Source organism: Panulirus ornatus, chromosome 4 (assembly GCF_036320965.1).
Source record: "Panulirus ornatus isolate Po-2019 chromosome 4, ASM3632096v1, whole genome shotgun sequence".
Lineage (NCBI taxonomy): Eukaryota > Metazoa > Arthropoda > Malacostraca > Decapoda > Palinuridae > Panulirus > Panulirus ornatus.
The window spans coordinates 48,511,241-48,536,514 of record NC_092227.1 but is presented as its reverse complement, the minus strand read 5'-3'; the positions used below and the strand labels follow the sequence as shown (position 1 = coordinate 48,536,514).

The window sequence follows — 25,274 nt, the reverse complement described above, 5'->3', positions numbered from 1 at the left end:
TTGCTGTAGGATGAAAAAAAGAGAGGTTACCTCTCTTATCTTTAGCAAAGCAAACACCACGATGATACAACATAAATTTTCAAGATTTTCAAAGCGTTAATCAGAATGAACTTTTTGAAATAGACAAGAAAATTTTGTTGCTAAGATCAGCTGAAAAAATTCAAAGCTGGAACATTCGGTACTAAAGTGGGGAACATTTTTCTTTTTTGTAAATAGATGCGCTGAACCGTGAAGTAAGTTACCGTCAGACGTTGTTCACACAGATGCTACAAATACCTTCAAAAATCAGTTGCTCAAATTTTTCATCCGTTCATTATCTACTTAAAGAATACATGTTTTTGTATAATGACCGACATGGCATGGGCAAATAACAGGCTCTAATCAAGGCCATAGCAAGTGAAAGAAAAAGAATAAAAGAGAGTAGAAATTACTCAGAGCTCTTCCAGTGTCCACAGACCTGACTCTTAAAGGAAGAAAGGTTTACTCACGAGCGAGAGAATTCCACAGGTTTAGCTGTTCTGGGGAAGGAGGAGGAGGAGGAGGAGGCATCATAACATCCAGGTAATGTTATATAAACATAATACATTAATATGTTTTCCTCGTTCCGGATCCTGAGGATGCACTGGGACACAGCTGGGGATGGGATCCTGTGCTAAGATTGTATGGCAGCATTTTCCTTTTCGCTCGTCGCCTGTTAGATTCCACGCTGGCGTACCTCACACATACGTTGCTTTTGTTTTCCTTTTCTTCCTGCCGGCTGTGTTAGCTGGAGAGACTGGAAGGTAGGGCAGGAGCTTTCTTACTGTTCCGTCCTACCACATCTACTTAGATAAGAAATAAGAGTATATATATATATATATATATATATATATATATATATATATATATATATATATATATATATAAGGTACAAGCATACATAGTAACCTAGACATGGACCAAAAGCCTTTTATCTGTTATTTCCTTCGACATCTCATTATCCTTATAATTTCTCCTTCATCCCTGAACCAGAGCACCTGCAACAGCAGGTCGGTGTGGCCCCCACAGGCAGCCGGTGGGAGCACCCGACCCACCCGTCTATGTTCCTCCACCTGCGGTAGAGTTCCATAATGTCCTAGTCTCCCCTCTCCCCCTCCTCAATCCTAGGTAATACACCAGTTTCTCACACTAATGTACCTTAACTATATCACTGCCTGACCGGGTTACGTAACGCCAGGGGACCGCCCGGCCGCCAGCAAGGTGCCGCCACATCTTGCGCGAGTCTCGGGGTTTCTCCTCAACCCTCGGTGGGAGGTTGGGGGTTGAGGGGTGCTGTGAATATTTTTCCCGGGGATGGAGTCGGGGGGGAGGGATTTTTAGCTCTCCTTTTTGGACGAAGATGCCTAGAAATCTAGGTGTGATTCAGACCATATCGATGTAGTCTTATCACTAAGTATATTATGCCGTATTAGCGGGTCTCTCTGATGGCTTGTCTTCGTATTGGATGGGTGGAGAGGAGGAGGAAGAGGAGGTTAAGCTCCAGTCGAGTTCGTGATAGTGTTATTTGTGGGCAGTGAAGAGTTTGACGTTCAAATGACTTATTATGGATACGTTTCATCTTAGGACATGCAACGGCACATCCTGTGTTGTGGACACAGTCTATCTGTTCGTCTCTCAGTCTAGTGTATATCTATCTATATGTTAATGAAAACAAGACGGAAAAGAAAATGATATTGGGGTACTGACTTTAGCCCGATCTTTGGTCGATCGGAGGGGGAGGGAGGAATGATGGGAGGGGGGAGTGATTAATAGAAGTCTGGGTGGTGATGTAGGCGACGATACCACAACGATGGTTGAAAACTTCTTGGTTTTTGAGTGTGACGGGAATTGTGGGAGATCAATACAGGTCTTGAGGAATTGCCTCTACGTCTTGTGGCTCCTGGGACCTTGATGGTGCTGCGGTGTGTGTGAGAGAGAGAGAGAGAGAGAGAGAGAGAGAGAGAGAGAATAGAGATAGGAGATAAGTTAGTAAATTCATAGATAGATAGATAGACAGCGACAGGTGGATATGTTGACTGATTGGTAGATGACAGAGAGAGGAGAGGGTCAAATAGGGATAAGATTGGTAGATGAGAGAGATAATAGGGTCAAATAAAGACAGATTGCCACACAGACAGGTAGGAAAGTACATGAAGTGGGTCGTGATCAAAGCTAACATCCGATTCATCACATGATCACACGGGAGCAAAGGGTGGCACATACGAATTCCCAACATATATAACCAATACACCAAGCCATCTCCATGGTCGCTTGGCAAACAGTCTTAACCCCCTTTTTACATCCTTTGAGAAAAATGCCCCTAGGGGCTTACTGGAGTAAAGGTGGTATTGGCTGGCTTATTTACGGCTGTTGGTGCCTTGGTGGACATTCTCGGAAGGTAAGTGCCAAGTGTGGGAAAGGCAAAGTTTGGGGAAAGACTCGGCGGCACCCGGCAGACAATGAGGCGCGCTCGCTCACACAGGCTACTCCCAGGGAAGGAAGGAAGGAAGGGTGGACGAAAATATGGAACGAATGGAGATTGGATAGGAAGGGGGAGGAAAGGATGGAAATGGGGGGAGGGAAAGGAAGGAGAATGGAATGGATGGGAAGAGAAAGAAGAGGATAAACAGGAAGATAAAGAAGAGAAAAGTGATACGGAAGTGAGAGTGAAGGAGGAAAGAGAGGGCGAGAGCGCAGGGAGGAGAAACGCCTCAGGGGAGAGAGAGAGAGAGAGAGAGAGAGAGAGAGAGAGAGAGAGAGAGAGAGAGAGAGAGCAGAGGCCGAGCCCCGGGCTCAAGGATTTATTTGATAGTGAGGCAGGAACCTGAGGGATGGACGCGCGGGAGAGCGAAAGAACTAGGAAGGTTGGGAGGGGGGAGGGTGACCAACGGCGACGAGATCAGGTAGGATGGAGAGAGAGAGAGAGAGAGAGAGAGAGAGAGAGAGAGAGAGAGAGAGAGAGAGAGAGAGAGCATATGCGTTGCAGCTCTGCCTGTCACAGTGATAATAATGTTACTGTGCTACTGCTGACAGTAATGATAATGACAAAAACAATATTGACTGATAATGATGATAATGATAGCAGCAATAATAGTGTGTCATTACTACTTGTGTTACAGAGAGAGTTTTACATTAATGTTGCCCCGAGCTTATGCCCTTCTACATGGGTATTGTCCTCATTCTTATGTTTGTATGCACACACCCACACACACACACACACACACACATCAAGGGAGAAAATGAGCGCCTGAGTTGGGTGTGGGCCGACTGCCACGCCCAGAAATCGAACCATCATTGCGGGTCGTATCCTGGGTTAACGTGTGCTGACTCGTGATGAAGATGAGTAATGACATTTGGAGTGAAGATGAGGGTGTACTGAAGCATAGTATAGTGAATACAAAATAATGAAGGTAGGTTCAAGGCCAGCTTGCTGCTTTGAACCTAACTTGATAAAGGAAAGTGTATCGTGGAGATTACAGTTTAGTAAAGAGGAGGGTATTGAGTACAAAATGATCTAAGCTAGACTCGAGATCTTGCATAGCTTAGTATAGATAAGGATAGCATAGAAACGGAGTGGGGTAAAGATTAGTATAGAAACAATGTGGTAAAGATAAGGATATAGCCAGGTGGCACTGACGGTGAGAACTTAATGGTGATTGATGGTGGAATGTAGATAAGTGTGTCACGAAAAATGAGTTTGGTGAAAATGAAGGTGTGGTAATGAGGGTACAGTGAAGATGAGGGCGAGGTGAAGATGGTAGTGTTATGAAGAGGAAGGTGTTGTGAAGTTATAGTTCAGGGAAGATGTACTTTTTGATCTGACCCCTCAGATGATCCATGCAAGGTTCAAGATGATGATAATGATAATTGATAATGATAATGAAAATAATGATAATGATAACGATAATAATGATAATGAATATAATCGTAAATGATAATGATAGTAACAGTAAAAAATATGATCAACACCAATGCAAAAGATGACCTTAGAAACAAAAGAATGATTATGATAATGAAGCGAAACGACACCAAACAAGAATACGTCTCCTCAGAATACTGCTGAACGACGAAAGAAGAAGAGAAAAAATAAGTGATAAGAAAGAGAACAGGAGGGACTGTAAGTCTCAGGGCAGCTCGGGTCTGCCCTGGGGGATCTGAGAGGGGAGAAGGAGGATGATATAACCCCTGGAATTGTCCCAGGACTGTGGCTTACCAGGGAGACAAAAACCCAACAGTGAGGAAGGTCCTCCCTCTCTTCCACCCACTAGCCGCCGCCACTACACACTGTGGTGGGTCGGGATGGCTGTGGAGCAGGATCGAGATGACACTGGCCGGGTGCTACACTGGCTGGGTGCTAGTAGGGGAGACCCGGGTGCACCTCGCGAGGGTGTGGAGGTTACCGGGCCGAGCTGGTGGGGTGGAGGGTGGATGATGATGATGGTTGAGGACACCTGCGTGCTGGCATGAACGTCACGCGTGTGGTATTCCCTATGACAGGTTAAGTTTTCGTCCAAGTATCTAACTCCCCAGAATATGAGGAATTAACCACCTGAATATCAAGAATTCTCCCCCAGAATACGAGGAGTTGGCCCCTAAATTCGAGGAATTAACCTTCTGTATATGAGGAATTAACCCCCTGAATACGAGGAATACACTCCCTAAATACCAGGTATTAACACACGAACTCGAGGAATTAACCCATGAACTCGAGGGATTAACCCCCTGAATACGAGGGATTAACCTCCTGAATATGGGAAATTAACCACCTGAATACAGGGAATTAACCACCTGAGTAAGAGGAAATAACCCTCTGTATACGAATCTATTCCCGAAATACGAGGCATAATACTTGAGCAAGAGGAATTAACTCTACAGATCAAACCCCTAAATACGAGAAACTAACCCTCTGAATACGAGTAATAAATTCCCTAGATAAGAGGCATTAACACTTGAGTAAGAGGAGGAATTAACCCATGAATTCGAGGGATTAACCCCCTGAATGCGAGAAATTAACCTTGATTATAAAGACTTAACACCTTGAGTACGACGTCATTATCCTTTTGAGTGCAATGTCTTAACCGTTTATGTACGATTCTTGAATCCCATAAGTACGATTACTTACAACCCGTTGAGTGAAAATGACTTAAACCTTTGAGTTCACCGATTTCACCCTTTGAATGCGACTGCTTAATGACTTAATCCCTTTTAGTGCGACTTAACCCTTGAATAGGCTGACCAAAGTCATGACGCTCAAGTGGATAACCAACTCCTGATCCTCGTACTCTTCCTTAGTCTCCGCCATTGTATGACCATCTGAACGTCTCTTAATGACGTGTGTGTGTGTGTCTGCATTTGGCGTCAGAAGTGGACGATGGGGACTTGCGATCGCGAGCGAAGTGGACGAGAAAGCCTCCGCTGTGGCTACCAGGGAAGGTAGTCCTGTGTGGAGTGAGGTCTTGACGATGAAAGAATTGCTCAGCACGCAGAGGCTGATGAGGGGTGAGGGTCTGCATGATAGGTATTGGTTCTATGAACGTAGAGGTGCTGGGAGTGGCTTAGCAAAGCGTGTGGGTGGATCGTGTGAGACACAGAAGGTTATTATGTCCACATTTGTATATACAGTTAGCCTTCGTACTGCACGGGAAGAGAGAAATGCCATTTTTAAGTTCACTAAAGTTCCTTCCTGCACAGAACATGTCTTACAGATTGGGATACAATGAAAATAAACTTTTAAACTTTATGTTCGTAGTTGGTCTTTGTATTGAGCTTTCGAAATGTTTTCCCGCTTGTTACATTCGTTTTCCTGTTTTATTTACGTATTGTCTCTTTGTTCAGTGATTTCTCTGTGGCATGTCAGCCATTAAGGATATGAAACTGGAAGATGAAGCATATATGAAGATAAATCTCAGGAGGTGAAGAAAAAGGGGGAAGACAAGGTTGAGGCGATTGGTATTCCTGGGAGAAATAAAATGTCATGGGCTTACGTAAATATATGAGCCACGGACGCGTGCTTTGTTCCCCAGGACACACACAACCTGCATCCGAACAGCCGCCGTAACTCAGATATTCGGAATATCAAAAAGTGTACGTACCCTGAGCCCGGGCCCCCCTGGGGTACGTATCCTGAGCCCGGGCCCCGCTGGTGTACGTATCCTGAGCCCGGGCCCCCCTGGTGTACGTACCCTGAGCCCGGGCCCCGCTGGGGTACGTATCCTGAGCCCGGGCCCCACTGGTGTACGTATCCTCAGCCCGGGCCCCCCTGGTGTACGTATCCTCAGCCCGGGCCCCGCTGGTGTACGTATCCTGAGCCCGGGCCCCTCTGGTGTACGTATCCTGAGCCCGGGCCCCGCTGGTGTACGTATCCTGAGCCCGGGCCCCACTGGTGTACGTACCCTGAGCCCGGGCCCCGCTGGTGTACGTATCCTGAGCCCGGGCCCCACTGGTGTACGTATCCTGAGCCCGGGCCCCGCTGGTGTACGTATCCTGAGCCCGGGCCCCGCTGGTGTACGTACCCTGAGCCCGGGCCCCGCTGGTGTACGTATCCTGAGCCCGGGCCCCGCTGGTGTACGTATCCTGAGCCCGGGCCCCACTGGTGTACGTACCCTGAGCCCGGGCCCCGCTGGTGTACGTATCCTGAGCCCGGGCCCCGCTGGTGTACGTATCCTGAGCCCGGGCCCCGCTGGTGTACGTATCCTGAGCCCGGGCCCCGCTGGGTTACGTATCCTGAGCCCGGGCCCCCCTGGTGTACGTATCCTCAGCCCGGGCCCCCCTGGTGTACGTATCCTGAGCCCGGGCCCCACTGGTGTACGTATCCTGAGCCCGGGCCCCCCTGGTGTACGTATCCTGAGCCCGGGCCCCCCTGGGGTACGTATCCTGAGCCCGGGCCCCCCTGGTGTACGTATCCTGAGCCCGGGCCCCGCTGGGGTACGTATCCTGAGCCCGGGCCCCCCTGGTGTACGTATCCTCAGCCCGGGCCCCCCTGGTGTACGTATCCTGAGCCCGGGCCCCCCTGGTGTACGTATCCTGAGCCCGGGCCCCACTGGGGTACGTATCCTGAGCCCGGGCCCCTCTGGTGTACGTATCCTGAGCCCGGGCCCCACTGGTGTACGTATCCTGAGCCCGGGCCCCACTGGTGTACGTATCCTGAGCCCGGGCCCCGCTGGTGTACGTATCCTGAGCCCGGGCCCCACTGGTGTACGTATCCTGAGCCCGGGCCCCGCTGGTGTACGTATCCTGAGCCCGGGCCCCGCTGGTGTACGTATCCTGAGCCCGGGCCCCGCTGGTGTACGTATCCTGAGCCCGGGCCCCACTGGTGTACGTATCCTGAGCCCGGGCCCCCCTTGGGGGTTTACGTCTGGGTAAACTTGGTATACTTCTATTTGCTCATTCGTAAACCCTTTGACGAAAAGTAGCGACAAACATGAACCACACATTTCCAATCGTGGTCTTCCAACAAGCTTTCTCTGGGGACGGTAAATGAACCAGCTGGATGGCATCTCGTCATTTATTTCACGTTGGAGTTTTACCTCATCTTTTGCCTCCAGTTTTTTCTTGCCAATCTGACACCTCACCTTCATGGCGTTTTTCTACTTTCAAATTTTAGGAACCTTGCTAATCTGTAAATACATGAAATTGAATTGTTTTCAGTTGACAATATCATTGTCATTATTTCTGATTTTCATTCAAATGACGTAATGTCTACAGTCACTATATAATAACGATAATGAGAATTATTTTTATCATTATTAGTATTAGTTGTTTACTTACATGATCGCCGTTTCCTGCGTTAGAGAGGTTGCGCCAGGGGCAGATGAAAGAAAGGCCACATTCATTCACTCACAGCAATTCTCTAGCTGTATGTGCAAATGCATCGAAACCACAGCTCCCTATCCACACAGACCTTTCTATGGTTTACCCCAGATGCTCTATTCACTAAAGTGAGTGTGGCATAGGCCATGCAAACTGTTAAAAGAAGGATGGATAACGTTCGAGATGAGTTACCTGCATCCAAAACAGAATTCGTCAAACTGGTATTTTTGTGTGTCAGGTTTGGGGCATTCAAGATCAACGAGGAGTAAAGACAGCACAAAGGTCTAGTCATTTTGGTTCCTCCCTTATTGCTGTCATGGCATGACTGTCTGGACACATTGGAGTTAGACAGCTGCAGTAGGATCATGGGCAGGGATGGTTCGTGGTACAGGCTCGTGGATGACATAATAGTGGTAGCTCCTGAGGAAGCCAAAGTAACCAAAAGATTAAGAATGCTGAATAATGTCGGCAGAAATGCAGTTTACTATAGAAGAGGAATACAGTAGGAAATTGCCAGTTTAGGACACGATGATATGGAGGTCTTGCCTGAGTGTTCAGTTTTCAGGATACTGGAAAACCACCAACAGGAATGACTTTATTCATTATCTGTTGACACGCAACGAGTGAGCAGAGTCAGGGGTGAATATTGAGTTCTTTTCAAAGGTAATCAGAATGAATACTTGGAGGAGGAAAGTAGATATATTAGTGTGTTCGAGAAGCAACGTTACCCTAAAGGACTGTTAATCACACTCGAGAAGAAGGCCAGTAGCATAATGATATGGCACAGAGGGAATGTTGAGAACACCACAGAAGAAAATAAGTAAGCAAGTCCCCCATTCAAGGAAGGTCTCGGATGGGGAGAGATACTTGCACAAGACGGTGATAAACGCTGCTACATCGTCATTGATGAAGATAGGTGATGCGTTGAAACCAAGGAATGGAGGAAAGTACTAACAAGAATAGCGTGATATACAGTACACCATGTTCTGGATGTCTGGCCATTTACGCTGGGGAAACAGGGCGAGGCATTACCAAAAGGGTTAGCGAACATAAAACTGACGTACGTCATTATAGGACATCGAATGCTTTTGCTGTCCTCATAGATAAGTACGGACGCCTACCAAAGTGGCAGGAGGCGAATGTAGTGCATGAAGGACTGGGAAAGCAGGTAAGAAAAGCCTTGGAAGCTGCCAACATATGCGCGGATGAAATGATAAGCAGTCGCGAGGGCAGTATATGTCGAGGCTGACCAGCAGCAAGAATTGGCAGTCATGGAAAGCTGGGAAACACAGGAGAAGAAAATAGCAAACATGACCGGCCGAGGAAGAGGACTGCGGATATATGCACAGAGGAAAACTGAAACCCCGGAGACGGCTGGGGACTCCACGACGGCTGGGGACTCCACGGCGGGTGGGGACTCCACGACGGCTGGGGACTCCACGGCGGGTGGGTACCCCACGGCGGCTGTCTCCACATCTTCTCAGTGCAGATATCATATTCGATGTTTACAAGATTTTGTTCGATTTGATTGTGTCAGTCTGATGATGCCCGAGGGAGAGAGAAAGCTCATGGTGTTAGTTTTGACAATATAGGGAGATGGCAATTGGGAATATATTACTCTAACCGCTTCCTCAAACAGCCCCAAAGAGAAGATGAATAGCTAGGATTGTCCTTGGGCTGATTGCCGCAGCAAAGATTCGAACGTAGGCCTCACCATGGGTGGGTTGGTGTTGACTCATGGTCAGTAACGTTATCCACTGCAACAGGGAGACGTGTGTGTGCATGTGTTAGAGGCATTCAACGCACTGATTTTGCTGGAAGAAATATCTCTTATTAAATCTGTTGACGAAGCAAATTCCTAAAGCTGATGATATGCCTATAGATATCCCAACTCAAAGCGTCAGTACTTCAACACAAGAAGTTGAGGATTCACGTTCCTTATGTTTACCATGTCTGCCTTATATATATATATATATATATATATATATATATATATATATATATATATATATATATCTGATTGTGTGTGTGTGTTCCATATATACAGGATGTGGCCTCGTCTTCCACTTACTCTTTTTTTCAGCCAGAGTCTAATCAAAAGCGTGTAGCCTTATCAGGTCCCCTGCTGTCATCTCTCTCTCTCACCATATCCCTCTCCGTCTGCCGTGATGGTGGTGCCTCATGTCTGTTGTGTGGGTATTATTTGGGTGAATTTTGTGTGTGTCTAAGCCACTAAGGCCTGGGACCGTGCCACACGAGTGGTTGCTGCTTCCCGTGGGTTTTGTGTAATGACCACTCACACGAGGGTTGACCGTTATAATACCTCCTGCTCTCGTTGAACAGCAAAGCTGTAGAGTTCTCCTTTCTTTGTCTTGCGCTCTTCTTATAACCTTCGTATTTCTCAGAGGTCGAGCTGACAAACACATGAGGAGCTGGAATTAATCTCGACACTTTTTTCTGTCTTGCTTCTCATTCTTGTTTCACTGAGATGGTTAATGGGGAATGTTATTGTCCCTACCACATCGTCTTCTGTAGATCGATAGATAGATAGATAGGTAGAAATAGATAGATAGAAAGGAAGAGAGAAAGAGATGCATAGAAGTAAAGGTAGATAGATTCATAAAAATCAAGGTAGATACATAGAAATACAGACCAATGTCCAACATACGTTTGTGTCTGTTGTATTCTGTCATTACAGGTTGCTGGACCGTCCATACAGTTCCTCAGGTAAATCCCCGTGTCCTTAAAGATTAATTTTTCCCTGCACGCTTTTCATAAGAAGTCATAACCCAGCCGGGCACGCGTCACCAACTTTAATATTAAGTTGATAAACTTAAGTAAACAGAGTAAATCTTGGAAGATGCTGCACGGCCGAGTGGCAGTCTGGAGGGAAACTATGACTTTTGTTACTTCCTTTATAGTGTGTATCGTTGTTGTCAATTTTTATTTTAGTGTATTTGATAATGATTTTGTATAACATTTTATTATTTCTTATTTTTTTTTTTTTCCCCGTTTCCAGAAATTCGTTTCTGGCGAGGCAAGAGTTCGTGAGAATGATGGTCTGCAGCTCGTCAAGGAGATGGCGGAAGACGTTACCAACATGATGAAATTCAAGGTGCAGGCAGTGAAGGTAAGATGGTATAAACAGTTGTGCACCGTATCACTCGGGCCCACTCACTCCTCGCACGGTAAAACAACTCGCAGTATCTCGTGATGTTAGTCGAGGTCCGTGGTTGTCGGGATACGATAATTTTTCCCGGGGCGCACGAAGGCTCTCGGTGGGGGGAGTAGGAGGAGGAGGCTGCCAGAGCTTTGTTGTTCACAATATCGAGTCATGTCATGGGTGAAAACCAGCTATGATAGTGGTGTTCTGCGTGGTAAAAGATCTTCTACAGATGGAGGACAACAAGGCATGATGAATTACGGTGCCAAGCAGCGTTTTCAGTGGTGAAGGCTCGAGAAGACAAGAATTTTCTTAGGTCTTTCATGGGGAGGGTGACGAAACATGATGATTCTCAGTTTCGGGTGATGCCAGTAAGCTGAATGTTGTCAAGGCACAACAGTGTACGGTGTTTGGATGTATATATCCAAGTGGACCCTTTCATGATGTTGGGGTTCAGTTTTGCATTCTTCCACACTCACTCTCGGTTCTCATATGCTTCGTTTCACATACTGCTGACAGTAGTCAAGTAAGTGTATATATATATATATATATATATATATATATATATATATATATATATATATATATATATATACGTTACAGACAATTCAGAATGTTTCATAGTTTCAGGTGGGAGTGTAAGTTGACTGCCAAGGGATTTATGATGAGCCATACGATATCTCAGGAGAAGACCATAACACCATTAGATCTCACTTTAGCGCAATAGATCAGTGAGGAGGAGAGGATACGTTGGCAGGTAACTCACTTTTGTGAACCAGGAGGCACTCGCAGCCTAGCTTTTAAGAGAAGGTAACTCACTTTGTTACTGATCAAGTCGGCCTTTACACAGCGGACGGGGGACCTCTGGTCTTGCACAATGCGTGAAGGTTAACGACGTCAGGAAATGCGCCTGACTAGCATCTCTCCCTCACATTCGATGGCCAGAGGACGTTCTGCAGGTGTGTTCCCTGGCGGTGTGCTGAGCTGTACTGAGCTCGACACTTGACGCCGCTACTGACGCGGGGGAAAAGATGCATCGCCAGGTGACGCTAAGACAAGTGAGGACTTGTATGACCTCAGCGTATAACCGAGTTATATGGGTCATTGTTATATACTAGTGTGTTTCATTTGTTTCGGTGAAGGAATTGACCAAAGTTGGTCAGGTTCTTTATTAACTTTAAAACCCAAACACAACAGTTGTCGGTTATACAACTTTTTTTTCTTCTTCATTGTAAGAAAGAAAACGTAGCTTTAGAATGCGAGACCTCCCAAAAGTCAATAAGGTTGTTTAGGACAGTAATTGGGGGGAATACAGTGCTGGAGGTTGTCAATTCTGAGCAAACTCATGCCATCATAAAAGTGACGGTCGAGCCTACCCAATTTCCTCAGTCGGGTGCATTACGGCAACTGTGGCCTCTCTCTCTCTCTCTCTCTCTCTCTCTCTCTCTCTCTCTCTCTCTCTCTCTCTCTCTCTCTCTCTCTCTCTGTAGTTTTTCATTTTCCCAGAAACTTTTTCCGCCACCTTTGGGCCACGAGTCCCTCTCCATACCCCCACTCTCCCCTTTCCTTTTACTCTTCCTTTGTCTTCGATGCCTTTCCTCTTTTCCCTCCCCCTTTGGTACCTTTCTGTCTCCACTCTCATTCCCACGTCAACTTTTTGTTTCCTTGAACAACTTCTCTCCCCAGCCTCTTTGGTCTCTGTTTAATTATCTCTTATACCTCATCTTCTGTTTCTCCTACTCCCTTTCTTCGCCTCTATCACTTATATCTCTCATTCTTGTTTGTCTCGTATATTGTCTCGCTTGGCCCTTTTCCGATCTTATCACTATATCTCCATGTTTTCCTCTGTCTCGCTCATCTCTTGTGTTCCATGTAACTGTAGGTGTCTCCCACTATCTCGCACGCCCATCTGTTCTCCCTCCTCCTCCACCTTCTCTTGTACCTCCACGCCATCTTCTTTGTCACGTCTTTCTTCTTTGTGTACTCCATTCCCTCTGTCTCGCGTTCTACCTCCTCCATCCTCTCACCCTTTGCCATTCCCATCCTCTTTCTCTCCCTACGCTTCCTCTGCTTTATTAACCATCCCTCTGTCTCGCCCATTCATCACACCCCCCTACCTACCCCTCTCTCTCTCTCTCTCTCTCTCTCTCCTCTTCCGCCCTGTCTCCCTTTACCCCTCAGACCATCTACTTTCTCTGTTTTACCCCATACGTTGCCTCCGCCCTAATCATCCCATCCCTATTCTCTCTCTCTCTCTCTCTCTCTCTCTCTCTCTCTCTCTCTCTCTCTCTCTCTCTCTCTCTCTCTCTCTCTCTCTCTCTCTCCCCCCCACCTTATGCCCTCTGTCTCCCTCGCACAATCTGTCTCTGGTGACACCCACCGCGTATTTTTCACTCCACATCTCCCCAAATCTTTTTGTCTCTCCCCGTCTGTCTCCCCGACATTCTGTATCCTCGCTCCCCTTCCTCGACGTCTCTTCTGCCTCTGCTACCTTCCTGTCTTCCCTCATCCCTCTAGTTCCTCACATCTCGTGTACCTCCTCCATTCTCTGTGTCTTCCTCACACATTCGATCTCCCTCTGTTTCCCTCACGTGCTCTGCCTCCTGCACCCCCCCTTGTCCCTCCCCCCTCCCCCCTCTCTTTTCGTCTCGCCTATATCCCTTCGTCTCTGTGTCTGCTCCCCAATATGTATCTCCCATCTCCTCTATCTCCACATCTTGTGTCCTCCTTCCTGTCTATTTCATTCTCTTCCTGTATCCTTCCTCATTTTTCGTTTGGCATCCCTTTCTTTTTTCTGTTTCTCTGTTTCCTCTTTCCCATGTTTTTCGTATGCTTTCATTCCTTCACAACATTTCTCTTTCCCACACTGTTTCCTCTTCCTCCCTTTCTTCCTTACCTCAACATCTTCCATCTTTATCTACTGTCGGGAGTACCACAAAGGAACGGCATTAGCTCCAGTGTGTAGTCCAAAATATTGTTTACAGATGGCAGAGAAAATCCATAATGGAATATAATACACATTTTCGGAGGGTTTAACAACACATATGAGTGACTCGATGTAAAGGCTCAACAGGGAAGGAACATAGAAAATGTCAAAGATTCAGGAGTTGTTAAGATAGGGAATACTCTACATCAAGGATGACAAGGATCACAAAAGCAGCACCATCAAGCCAAAGTCCTAAGCGGTATGATCGCGAGTCTCACAACGAAAGACAAAAAGGTAATAATGAACCTCGAGATCTTATATGAGAGGCAAAACTGTATCCTTCTGCCTCGGGCGATCACCAGTAGAATAAGAATATAAACAACTTAGATGAAGAATAATTCAGATGAGAGACACAGGGAACAGAATACGCCAACCATTGTGATCGCCTGAAAGACGTCGAGCCTCTACGGTTTAGAAGAGAGAGAAATGTGCACGATAATCTAGGCTCGGCAGGAAATTGAGGGCATAAAGAATAAGGTCCCGGATCTAGGGTCCCCCCTCAGCCACGAAGAAGCAGAATCATTAAGTCTGCATTAGTATCTTGGAAGGTACCAAAAAGATATTTACATAAGATATACGAGAGTTCAACAAAAGGACGAAAAAACGGAACGATTATTTTAATATATGACCAGAAGATAAAGAATACATGGGTCAATTACAGAAACATTTAAGTCTTTATATATATATATATATATATATATATATATATATATATATATATATATATATATATATATATATATAGTTGAAGATAGTTCCAGGATGATGGTTGTGAAACATGCATGGCGATAGAGAAACAGCGTTTTTCTTCAAGTAAAACGTGCGGTGACCATGACGCGCTAACACTCGCTTAGCAAACTCTTGTTTTACGTCCTCGTAAGCAGGTCCCACCTCTGGTCCTCCCTCGCCCTTCCTTTCTTCCCCACCTATTCTGTCTTTCCTGCCCACATCGCGTCATTCATTTCCTTTATCATAGTCCCATATCTTTGTCTCCTCCATTCCCTTTGTGTCTAACGCCCATTCTGTCTTGTCCACCCCTTCTGTTTTCCTATACTGTCTATCTCTCTCTTCTCCATCCCCCTCTTTCTCTTTCGCTCTCATTTTCCTCATCTCTTGTAGCTTCATTATTCATTGCTCCTGGCCTACTCCCTCTGTCTCTGTGTCACCACCTCCTCTGTCTCCTCGTTTCACCATCTCTCATGTCTCTCTTGCCTTTCCTGTTTCGTTATTCTCGTCTCAGACGCCCTACCCCGTTCACTTTTTCTGTTCCATACTGTGTCTCCCCCTTTCCACTGCTTTTCACAACCCTTCTGTCTCTATCTCTTCTGTCCCGTCCATGCCTCCCGTCTCAGGCCCCTCTGTCTCTTTCACGTCTGTTTCCGTCAAACTTTCCCCCTCCCCTCTGCTTCTCCCACCTGTCTGTTTCCCTTGCCTCCCCCCCCCCCACACCCCCATCCTCTCGTCTCTATCACCCATCTCTCTCCCTACCCCCTTTGTCTCCCCACCCCTTTAACTCCATTACGCCCCAAGGTCTCTCGTATACTCCCGGTCTCCCTTAACCCTCTGCCTCTCCCAGAAGTTTAGCTTTTGTCGCTCCCTTTGTCTCCCTGATCCCCCACTGTCTTCACCCACAATATTTTGACTTCAGCCCTTTTGTTGTTCTCACGCCCCCTCCCCTCTCCCTGTCTCCCACGCTTTCTGTCTTCTTCCCTCTGTCTCTGTCACCTCCATTGTCGTCTTTAATGCCCTCTGTCTCTAACGTCCCCCCTTCTTATCTTTTTCTTTCACTGTCTCACACCGTCTCTCTCTCTCTCTCTCTCTCTCTCTCTCTCTCTCTCTCTCTCTCTCTCTCTCTCTCTCTCTCTCTCTCTATTTATCTATCTATCTCAAGTCCATTTACATTTCATTACATTTCCATTACATTTATCTCTCTTCTGCAACCCCCTGTCTCCCTCAGACTCGATCGTATTCCTCCCCATCTAGTCTCCTCAACCCATACCCTTCTCTTTCCTTTGCTGTTATCCAGTGCGTGTCCTCCATCCAGTCTGTCTCCTGGACCTTCTCTTTACCCTGAAACCTCTTTGTCTCCTAAATCTTCTGTGCTTCCTCTCCTTTCTGTGTCCCTCAACTCTGTCTCCTCAACCCTCTAAGTTTCTTCAAACTCTGTGTCTCCTCCACGCCACGCTCGGAAAAATAGTCAATAATGACATGAAATACACAGAGCTGTGTCTAGCTGCATACAACAAGGCCAACAAGATGTTAGGTTTCATCACTAGAAATACTCGCTCTTGAAACTACCCTGGTCAGCCTTCGTCTGGAACACGTGGTTCACTTCTGGTCACTAGACTTGATCAGGGACGAAGGCAAGACTGGAGTGAATACTTAAAAGAACAGGGAAAGTTATTTCCTTCGCTTGTATATGAAGCCTTAAGAAGAAAGTCTCTGAGAGATATGACATCAAGAAAAAAGGCGTGTCTCCCAAGAGATAAAGACATTTTCACAAGAGTACATACCGTCGACAACACAACACTTGGCAATTTTTTTCGCATTAGAAACTGAAAGATGAGAAATGATGGTGTGTCGTCATCAGGAAGGAGACGTAATGATAGAATAGGCAAATCCTTTCTTGCCTGTGGCGTTCTGCTACACTGGAATGACCCACCACCAGATGTTGTCATTGTGAAGACTGTTAAGTAATACCCTTAGGTAATATTACGACTGGATAAGTCATTTTGATGTCAGTGGTGATCTGTAGATTAGCCTGTTCAAGAGGAGTGAACACACACTGATGTTTCTTTCATACACAAGGCCTCGGTTCCTTCTTCTTTCCCTTTATTTTTTTGTTCTTCCTTGTTTTACATTTGAGTCTCATCCTTCCCAGAGACTCCAGCCTGGGAAATAGATTACATTTGCACTCTCCTGTAAAATTTCCATGTCAGCATATTCTCTCTACACTGCATGACACACTCTCCTACAAAACAAAGTCAGTATATCCTCTCTCGTCTGCACGATACACCCTCACAGATATTTCCCTGCTAGGTTTTGTGCTGGTGGGAGAGGTGGGTGGGAGGGGAGGCGCCTTTTCCTTTGCAGGCTTGTCTCTATCACAAAATAGGATTAGGAACTCGGATATTATTTCTGTCCTGCAGCAGATAACTTTATCAGGGACCATCAGCTCTCCACTTACCTGTCCTTTCCCCACATGATCTTTGTCTCCTCATGTGGGGTTTTCTTTTCTCTCTCCTCCCCCCATCCTCTCTGCCACCATTAAATCCCTCTCTCCTCCAACCTCTGTCTTCTCCACCTTGCCCATCTCCTACAATCTCTCTCTCTCTCTCTCTCTCTCTCTCTCTCTCTCTCTCTCTCTCTCTCTCTCTCTCTCTCTCTCTCCTTCACTATGTTCACCTCTCCACTTTAAGTCTTCCCTTCCTTCGTCAGTTTTGGTAAGCAAAGAAAATCATATTACTCATTTCATTTTCTTACTTCTTATTTTCGTTTCTGTTCTTTTCTCAGTTTTGTTTTTCTATTGATTTTCTCCCTCTTTCATAGCTCCTTTCCTGTCTCACCTCCTACTCAATCTTCTTTTTCTTGTCTTTTCTCTTTTCTATCTTCGTTTTCATCTTGCATCTGGTTAGTCCCTCCTCCTGCCTATCATCTCTCCCTTTTCTTTTCATATCTTTCTCCCCATTTTCCTTCCTCTGTTCCTTCCCTTTTTCTTCTTCCTGTTGTGTCCTTCCTTGTCCTCTTGTTCGTTTTGCTAGGAGATATACATTGATAGGCTTGTAGATACAGATAGGTAAATAGACGGACATATAGATAGGTGCTTAGATAATTTATATAGATAGATAGATAGATAGATAGATAGATATATAGATAGACTTATAGATAGAGTTAGACAAATAGATGATACAGATGTTTAGATAGACACATAGACATTCAGGTAGAAATGTACTTCTGTTTATCGTCTCATTTTCTTCATCTTCCCTCTTTACAGTCTTGTTTAGTTGTCCTAATCCTCTTACTCTTTCCCTCTTCTTTTCCTCCTCCTCCGTTTCCTCCTCCTCCTCCTCCTCTTTCTTCTTGCTCTTTTTTCTTTTTCTCCTTGCTTTTTTCTTCTTGTAGTAAGTCTTCTTCGTTTTCTTCTCTTTCTCCTCATCTTCTCTTTCCTCTTTCCCTTTTCTACTCCTTCCTCTTTTTCATTTTTTTCCACTTCTTACTCTCCTGTTTTCTTTTTCCATCTTCACCATAAACGTTGTTATTGCCCCACTATTTCATGATTTCTCTCCTCTTCTAAAACGACATTTTTTTTTTCCATATTTACTCTTTTTCATTTCTGTTTTCCTTTTTTGTGTTGCTACGTTTCTTGGATGCTCTGGGCGCCATTTCAATTTAGCTTTGTATTAGTTCTAAGAACCCGTCCCCCATTTTCTTCCCCACCTCATGCACGTCCAAGTCTGATTCTATTCTCGATTCTGTTTCTTGATTTGATTTGTGTCTGTAAACACCTGTTTGTGCAGGGTGGGAGGTCTACACTCGTTGGACCCCATCATCGTCTGTCTGTCTGTCCCTCTGTCTGTCTGTCTGTCTGTCTGTCTGTCCGTCTGTCCGTCCGTCTCGGTATTAAGAGTTCTCATCTTTTATTTTTTCCCATCGTCTCTGTATAGAGGAAAGCCAGTCTCTCTTGTCCTCGTGCATAGAGGCCTCACTATCCTCTCTCTCTCTCTCTCTCTCTCTCTCTCTCTCTCTCTCTCTCTCTCTCTCTCTCTCTCTCTCTCTCTCCACCCCGTCTGGTCTTCCGTCAAAACAGTCTGTCCCATCTCGATGATCAAGGTCCGAAACTTCCTCTCTGTAACCTCCGCTTTGGTAAGTAATTTCAGAGTTATTGTAAGAACAATAGATCAGTGCTTGACGAAGTCGATAGTTTTAAGTTCTTATGTGAAGTTACGAGGCTAGGTGGTGGGCGTAGGGTAAAGCATGGAGCGTCACCCCTGCAAGGTCATTGGTTCGTTCCCCGTGACGTCACGTTGCAGGTATTTATACTACGGGCCATTTTCTGTTGTGAACCAAAGCCTCTGAGACTATGATAATGTTCCGTTCACGGGATGAAACGAAATCAAAAGCGACTTAACGATGGACTGGGAGGAAGACACCCACGTGAAATATTTACAGAAATGATGAAGCCGTATGAAAATACCGTCAGGAGATGTGACGTCACGAAACATTCCATTAAGAACGACAGAAAAAGAAGAAGAAGAAAAAAAAAAAATAAGGGGGAGGGAGGGAGGGAAACATTTCCACTCGTCTTATCGTCGCAAGGATGCAACTTTTTCAACATTTATATTCTAAAACTTGTGGAGTCTGGCATGACGTGTGAAATGTTGGTGTTGGGGGGATGGTGTTGGGGATGGTGTTGGGGGATGGTGTTGGGGGATGGTGTTGGGGGATGATGTTGGGGGATGGTGTTGGGGATGGTGTTGGGGGATGGTGTTGGGGAATGGTGTTGGTGTTGGGGGATGGTGTTGGGGGATGGTGTTGGGGATGGTGTTGGGGGATGGTGTTGGGGAATGGTGTTGGGGGATGGTGTTGGGGATGGTTTGGGGGATGGTTTGGGGGATGGTGTTGGGGATGGTGTTGGGGATGGTGTTGGGGGATGGTGTTGGGGGATGGTGTTGGGGAATGGTGTTGGTGTTGGGGGATGGTGTTGGGGGATGGTGTTGGGGATGGTGTTGGGGATGGTGTTGGGGGATGGTGTTGGGGGATGGTGTTGGGGATGGTGTTGGGGGATGGTGTTGGGGGATGGTGTTGGGGGATGGTGGTTGGGGATGGTGTTGGGGGATGGTGTTGGGGATGGTGTTGGGAGATGGTGTTGGGGGATGGTGTTGGGGATGGTGTTGGGGGATGGTGTTGGGATGGTGTTGGGGATGGTGTTGGGGGATGGTGTTGGGGATGGTGTTGGGGATGGTGTTGGGGGATGGAGTTGGGGATGGTGTTGGGGATGGTGTTGGGGATGGTGTTGGGGGATGGTCTTGGGGATGGTCTTGGGGATGGTCTTGGGGGATGGTCTTGGGGGATGGTCTTGGGGATGGTCTTGGGGGATGGTCTTGGGGGATGGTCTTGAGGGATGGTGTTGGGGGATGGTTTGGGGGATGGTTTGGGGGATGGTCTTGAGGGATGGTTTGGGGGATGGTCTTGGGGATGGTTTGGGGGATGGTCTTGGGGATGGTCTTGGGGATGGTGTTGAGGATGGTCTTGGGGGATGGTCTTGGGGATGGTCTTGGGGGATGGTCTTGGGGATGGTGTTGGGGGATGGTGTTGGGGATGGTGTTGGGGATGGTGTTGGGGGATGGTGTTGGGGGATGGTGTTGGGGATGGTGTTGGGGGATGGTGTTGGGGATGGTGTTGGGGATGGTTTGGGGGATGGTCTTGGGGGATGGTCTTGAGGGATGGTGTTGGGGGATGGTTTGGGGGATGGTCTTGAGGGATGGTTTGGGGGATGGTTTGGGGGATGGTGTTGGGGATGGTTTGGGGGATGGTCTTGAGGGATGGTCTTGGGGATGGTCTTGGGGATGGTCTTGGGGGATGGTCTTGAGGGATGGTCTTGGGGATGGTCTTGAGGGATGGTCTTGGGGGATGGTCTTGGGGATGGTCTTGGGGGATGGTGTTGGGGGATGGTCTTGGGGGATGGTCTTGGGGATGGTCTTGGGGGATGGTGTTGGGGATGGTGTTGGCGACGGTGGCGCTGGGGGTCATGGGGAGGCGAGGAACAGCAGCCCTGTCTCTCCCTCTTCTCTCCAACTGCCGCTGCCGCTGCCGCTGCCGCTGCTGCCGCTGCCGCTGCCGCTGCCCCGCCTTATCAGGTCATCGTCGGGGGCAGGAAGGTGGTAACCAGCTGTGGGGAAGGGGCTCCACCTGTATCACGGGGAAATAACACCTTATCTTAACGACCTCCTCCTCCTCCTCCACCACCACGCCGATAACAGCCCACCCTCTCCTGACCCCACCACCCACCTTCCCTCCTCCCGCCCCACCAACTTTACCAAGAACCCACCACCCACCGAAACCCCTCCCTCCTCCCTCCCCCATTCTCCCCCCCCCTCTCAAGAGCCCACCACCCACCGGAACCCCCCCCTCCCTCCCCCATTCTCCCCCCCCCCCTCAGGAGCCCACCACCCACCGGAACACCCGTGACCCCCCCCCCCCCCGTGTTTCCGTCTCCTATCATTATCTCACTCTCCCTCTCCCTCGCCTTGCCCCTTGGTTCTGTTCCATCCCTCCTCTCCTCTATGTCCTTCTCCTCACTTTTCTAGAATGAACCCATCCCTTTTATCTAATAATCCACCCCCCCCCCCCACCCTCCTTCGCATTTCCCCCTTTCCATGACCTCTCTCTCTCTCTCTCTCTCTCTCTCTCTCTCTCTCTCTCTCTTTAGGGAATATCCTCACCTGGCCCCCGTCTCTGTTCCTTCTTTTGGAAAATTAAAAAGAATAGAGAGGGGAGGATTTCCAGCCCTCTCTCTCTCTCTCTCTCTCTCTCTCTCTCTCTCTCTCTCTCTCTCTCTCTCTCTCTCTCTCTCTCTCTCTCTCTTCTTCTTCATCTTCTTCTTCTTCTTCTTCTTCATCTTCGAAAGCTCATAAGCCCCTCTTCCATACCCCCCACGATTTCTCTCCCTTTCTCTTTCTCCCATGCTGGGGAGGGAGTGTGGGAGAGGAGGGGTTTGTGAGGGAGAGTGTGGGAGAGGAGGGGTTTGTGAGGGAGAGTGTGGGAGAGGAGGGGTTTGTGAGGGAGAGTGTGGGAGAGGAGGGGTTTGTGAGGGAGAGTGTGGGAGAGGAGGGGTTTGTGAGGGAGAGTGTGGGAGAGGAAGGGTTTGGGAAGGAGTGCGTCAAGGGAAGGGTTTGGGTAGGGGGGAGTGTGGCACAGCACGGGTTGGGGAGAGGGATGGTTGGGGGGGAGGAGCCGTGAGAAGCGTTGAGTGTCAGGCAGTGGAATAATGGGTTGACATTTCAGGACGCCTGGCTGGAGCATTAATAAGGAAATTAATAACAAAATTGCTCATTATGAGCTGGAAACATAGAAACATTTTCCATTTCTTGTTTACGTAAGTTGGTCTCTTGAGAAAAATATCGCGTCTTTTTTAACGTTCGCGTGTTACAGCCCCATTTTCTACGGTATGAGTCACCTCCCCATTTTCTTTACAAACACCCACTGATGCTTGTTATTTGTGTTATCTTTATTTTATATTACGTATCTCTTTCTTTCTCTTATACTTTTCTTCTATATTTTCATTTGTTGTATCATTAAGCGCCATTTTTTTTTCTCACCTTTCCATATTTTATCTGCTTCGATCCGCTTGCTTTCTCGTTATCATAATTATCATCACCTTATTATTCTTATCATTATTATTCTTATCATCATTATCGGTGAACTTAGCGTCGCTTCTCCCCAACGATGGCTGACGAGCGGTTGTCAATTGACTGTTGCCCGTCGATAGTTAGCAAGCCACTGTTGCCGTCGGCCACCGTTGTCGTTCAACTGTTGTCGAGCGAACCGTTTAGAGTGGCACCGTTGTCCGACTTGTGCGTTTGTGCACCTGTTGTTAACGACTGCTGGCTGACGCGTTGCTGAGTCACTGTTGACCGACTCATTACCAACTGGATTACTGTTGACTGGATCTTTGCCAGTTGGATCACTTTTGACTGAATCTTTATCAAGTGGATCGCTTCTGACTCGATCATTCCCGATTGAATGATTGTTGATTGAATCGTCACTAAATGGACCACTGTTGACTGAATCATCACCGAATGGACCACTGTTGACTGAATCATCACCAAATGGACCACTGTTGACTGAATCATCACCAAATGGACTACTGTTGACTGAATCATCGCCAAATGGACCACTGTTGACTGAATCATCACCAAATGGACCACTGTTGACTGAATCGTTACCTATTGGATCACAGCTGACTGAATCATTTCCAGCTGGATCACTATTGACTGAATTATGACAAAGTGGATCACTGTTGACTGAATTATGACACACTGGTTCTTTTGACTGAATCTTTACCAAACGGACTCATTGTATTCAGCCAGCCTGTTAGTGACTGGATTGTAGATCGTACGAATATGATCCAACGGTCCTTCAGTTAACTGATTGGCCCAGAAATACAGACACTATTGTGACTGAACTAGACAGTGTTTCCTCACCTCTGTGTATCTTGCCTCACTTCTACAGTTTCATTTAGACACAGTGAGATACTTCGACCTAGAATCAGTCTCACGTGTACGGCATCACATGACATTGTACATTGTGAAGAACTCGTCATCCAACAGGCTTGGACGTGAGAACATTTTCGTCTTCTTATTTTCGAAAGACTGGAACTTCTTTGACGGCAACGCCACCTACCGGCTGGACGACTGTCGCGTACCGCTATATCGGGTGGTAGGCGCGCCAAAATAATAGCCTCGCTTTGGCCATCATTTTTAGCTGTTTGTTAAGGTCAGGTGAGGTCAAGGGAAATTTTGTGAGCAAGGATGTATTATTATACTGCCTATCGTCAGGTCAGGTCGCCTTCTCCGCGTTTTATGACAGACAGAACGAGAGAAATATCGCCATGTAAATATTTACAGTTGTGTCTGTTACTGTGGCAACACAGGGAGGGAACAGGGGTGGAATACTAATTCCTGCTTCTGTTTACTATTGCTTTCGTGTGGCAACGAGAGCTGACCATTTAACGTTGCCATGGCAACCAGTGGTTTTTGAAGTCAGGTTGGCAGGTCTGATAATTTGGGTTCGCTTTAGACTCTGCTCTGTCAAGTAGGCACGTAGGGCTTGAAACTTCCCAGATGTGAGGGCAGTATTCCATGTTACAAGGACGAATCACCACTTCATTAGATAAGAAATTTCGGCATTGAATATGACTCTTTTCTTAGAGGCAGACTTGGCCGTCTGCGTTACGCAGCATTTTCAAATCATGTTAGATTTCGCTGATACAATGAGAGTTAAATGAAGAGTGCTGGAATGTCAGGTCCATCAACGTCGCTAAGAGGAGTTGTAAGAGGTTTTAGAGCGAGATGTGAGGTATCCTGGCTTTCAAAAGGCATTAAGCTTAACTCAAGCTGAAAGTGACTTGGGTAATCAGTCTAAGCCTGGGATATATCCGTGGAGTAGAGGAAGTCTGGTTAAGTTTAATGCCTCCAAGACCAAGTTTCTATCCATCTCCCGGTTTTGTAATTAAACCTCTATTTCATGAACATACTTGGTATTACTATTACATCCACTATTTCTTGGAAACCCCACATTACGGGAATAGTTAAGTCTGCCTCTGGGAGTCCTGTTCAGATCTCGGTTAATTTTCTTCCGAACTGTTGATCTGTCCTTGTTTGGAGAGCTGCTGTCACATCTGGGGTGGTTCTAGATCTGCATCCTTACGTGACAGAGATCAGTCGAAAGCGGTTCAACTTGAACACGCTCTCAGGCTAACTTGAAAACTTTGCCCCCTTCCCCTGCGTTGCAGTGTTGGGTTACTTTCCCCCTTCTATAGGTATTATTTTGGTTTTGGCTCCTGAAAACTGATACTTGTTTGACCCAACCACTAGTTGTACCACGCAAGACTCGGCAAGCTGCTGCATCGCATGATTACTGTTTGACCGTTGGCATCTCAAGGGTGGGCTGTTTAGATAACTGTTTCTTTCCCTACACCTCGAAACTTTGGAACACACTGCCTTCTCATGTCTTTCTCAATGATTATGACCGGGCACATTTCAAGACGGGATTTTCATGTCTTCTTAAATTCGTAGACTATTTCTTGTCCATCCTTTTTCCCTTTCATTAACGTCTCTGGATCTTGTCCATGATTGGAGTCTCCAACGTAAAGGAAAAAAAGAATAAACAGAATGAGGGAAGAATATCAAAAGAGGGAAGCCAATGCAGTACCAAGTCAAAGTCTTTCTTTATCAAGGACTACATGACAGGATTCACCAATTCCCTAATAGAAGATAACAAGACATGAGCCTAGGAAAGGATGATTATCAGAGAGAAGACAGAGATGCAAAATGCACAAGGAATTGGGAATGAAAAAAAATTCGAAGACTTTGGTAGGGTAGAAACCAGAATAACGTGATGGAAGTTTGAAAGGTTGGAACGTTCTCCCTTCTTTGGCATGGCTTTACCAATACATTGCTCCAAGCAGAGGGAAAACGTTTGGCTTTTATGCAGAACAGGAAAAGACAGGCAAGCGCAGGCACGAGATCAGAAGCACATTCCACCAGAACACGAGCAAGAATGTCATCTGATCTAAGA

General features: G+C 46.7%; 1 protein-coding gene across 1 annotated transcript in view; it reads left to right on the top strand.

The window, feature by feature from the left end:
- The window catches only part of LOC139764789 (uncharacterized), an 821,726-nt gene that overhangs the window by 383,326 nt on the left and 413,126 nt on the right, over nucleotides 1-25,274 (top strand). Inside the window, exon 3 of the mRNA XM_071691681.1 lies at nucleotides 10,847-10,957. Coding sequence (XP_071547782.1) covers nucleotides 10,847-10,957 — 111 coding nt within the window. The remainder of the gene's footprint in view (nucleotides 1-10,846; nucleotides 10,958-25,274) is intronic.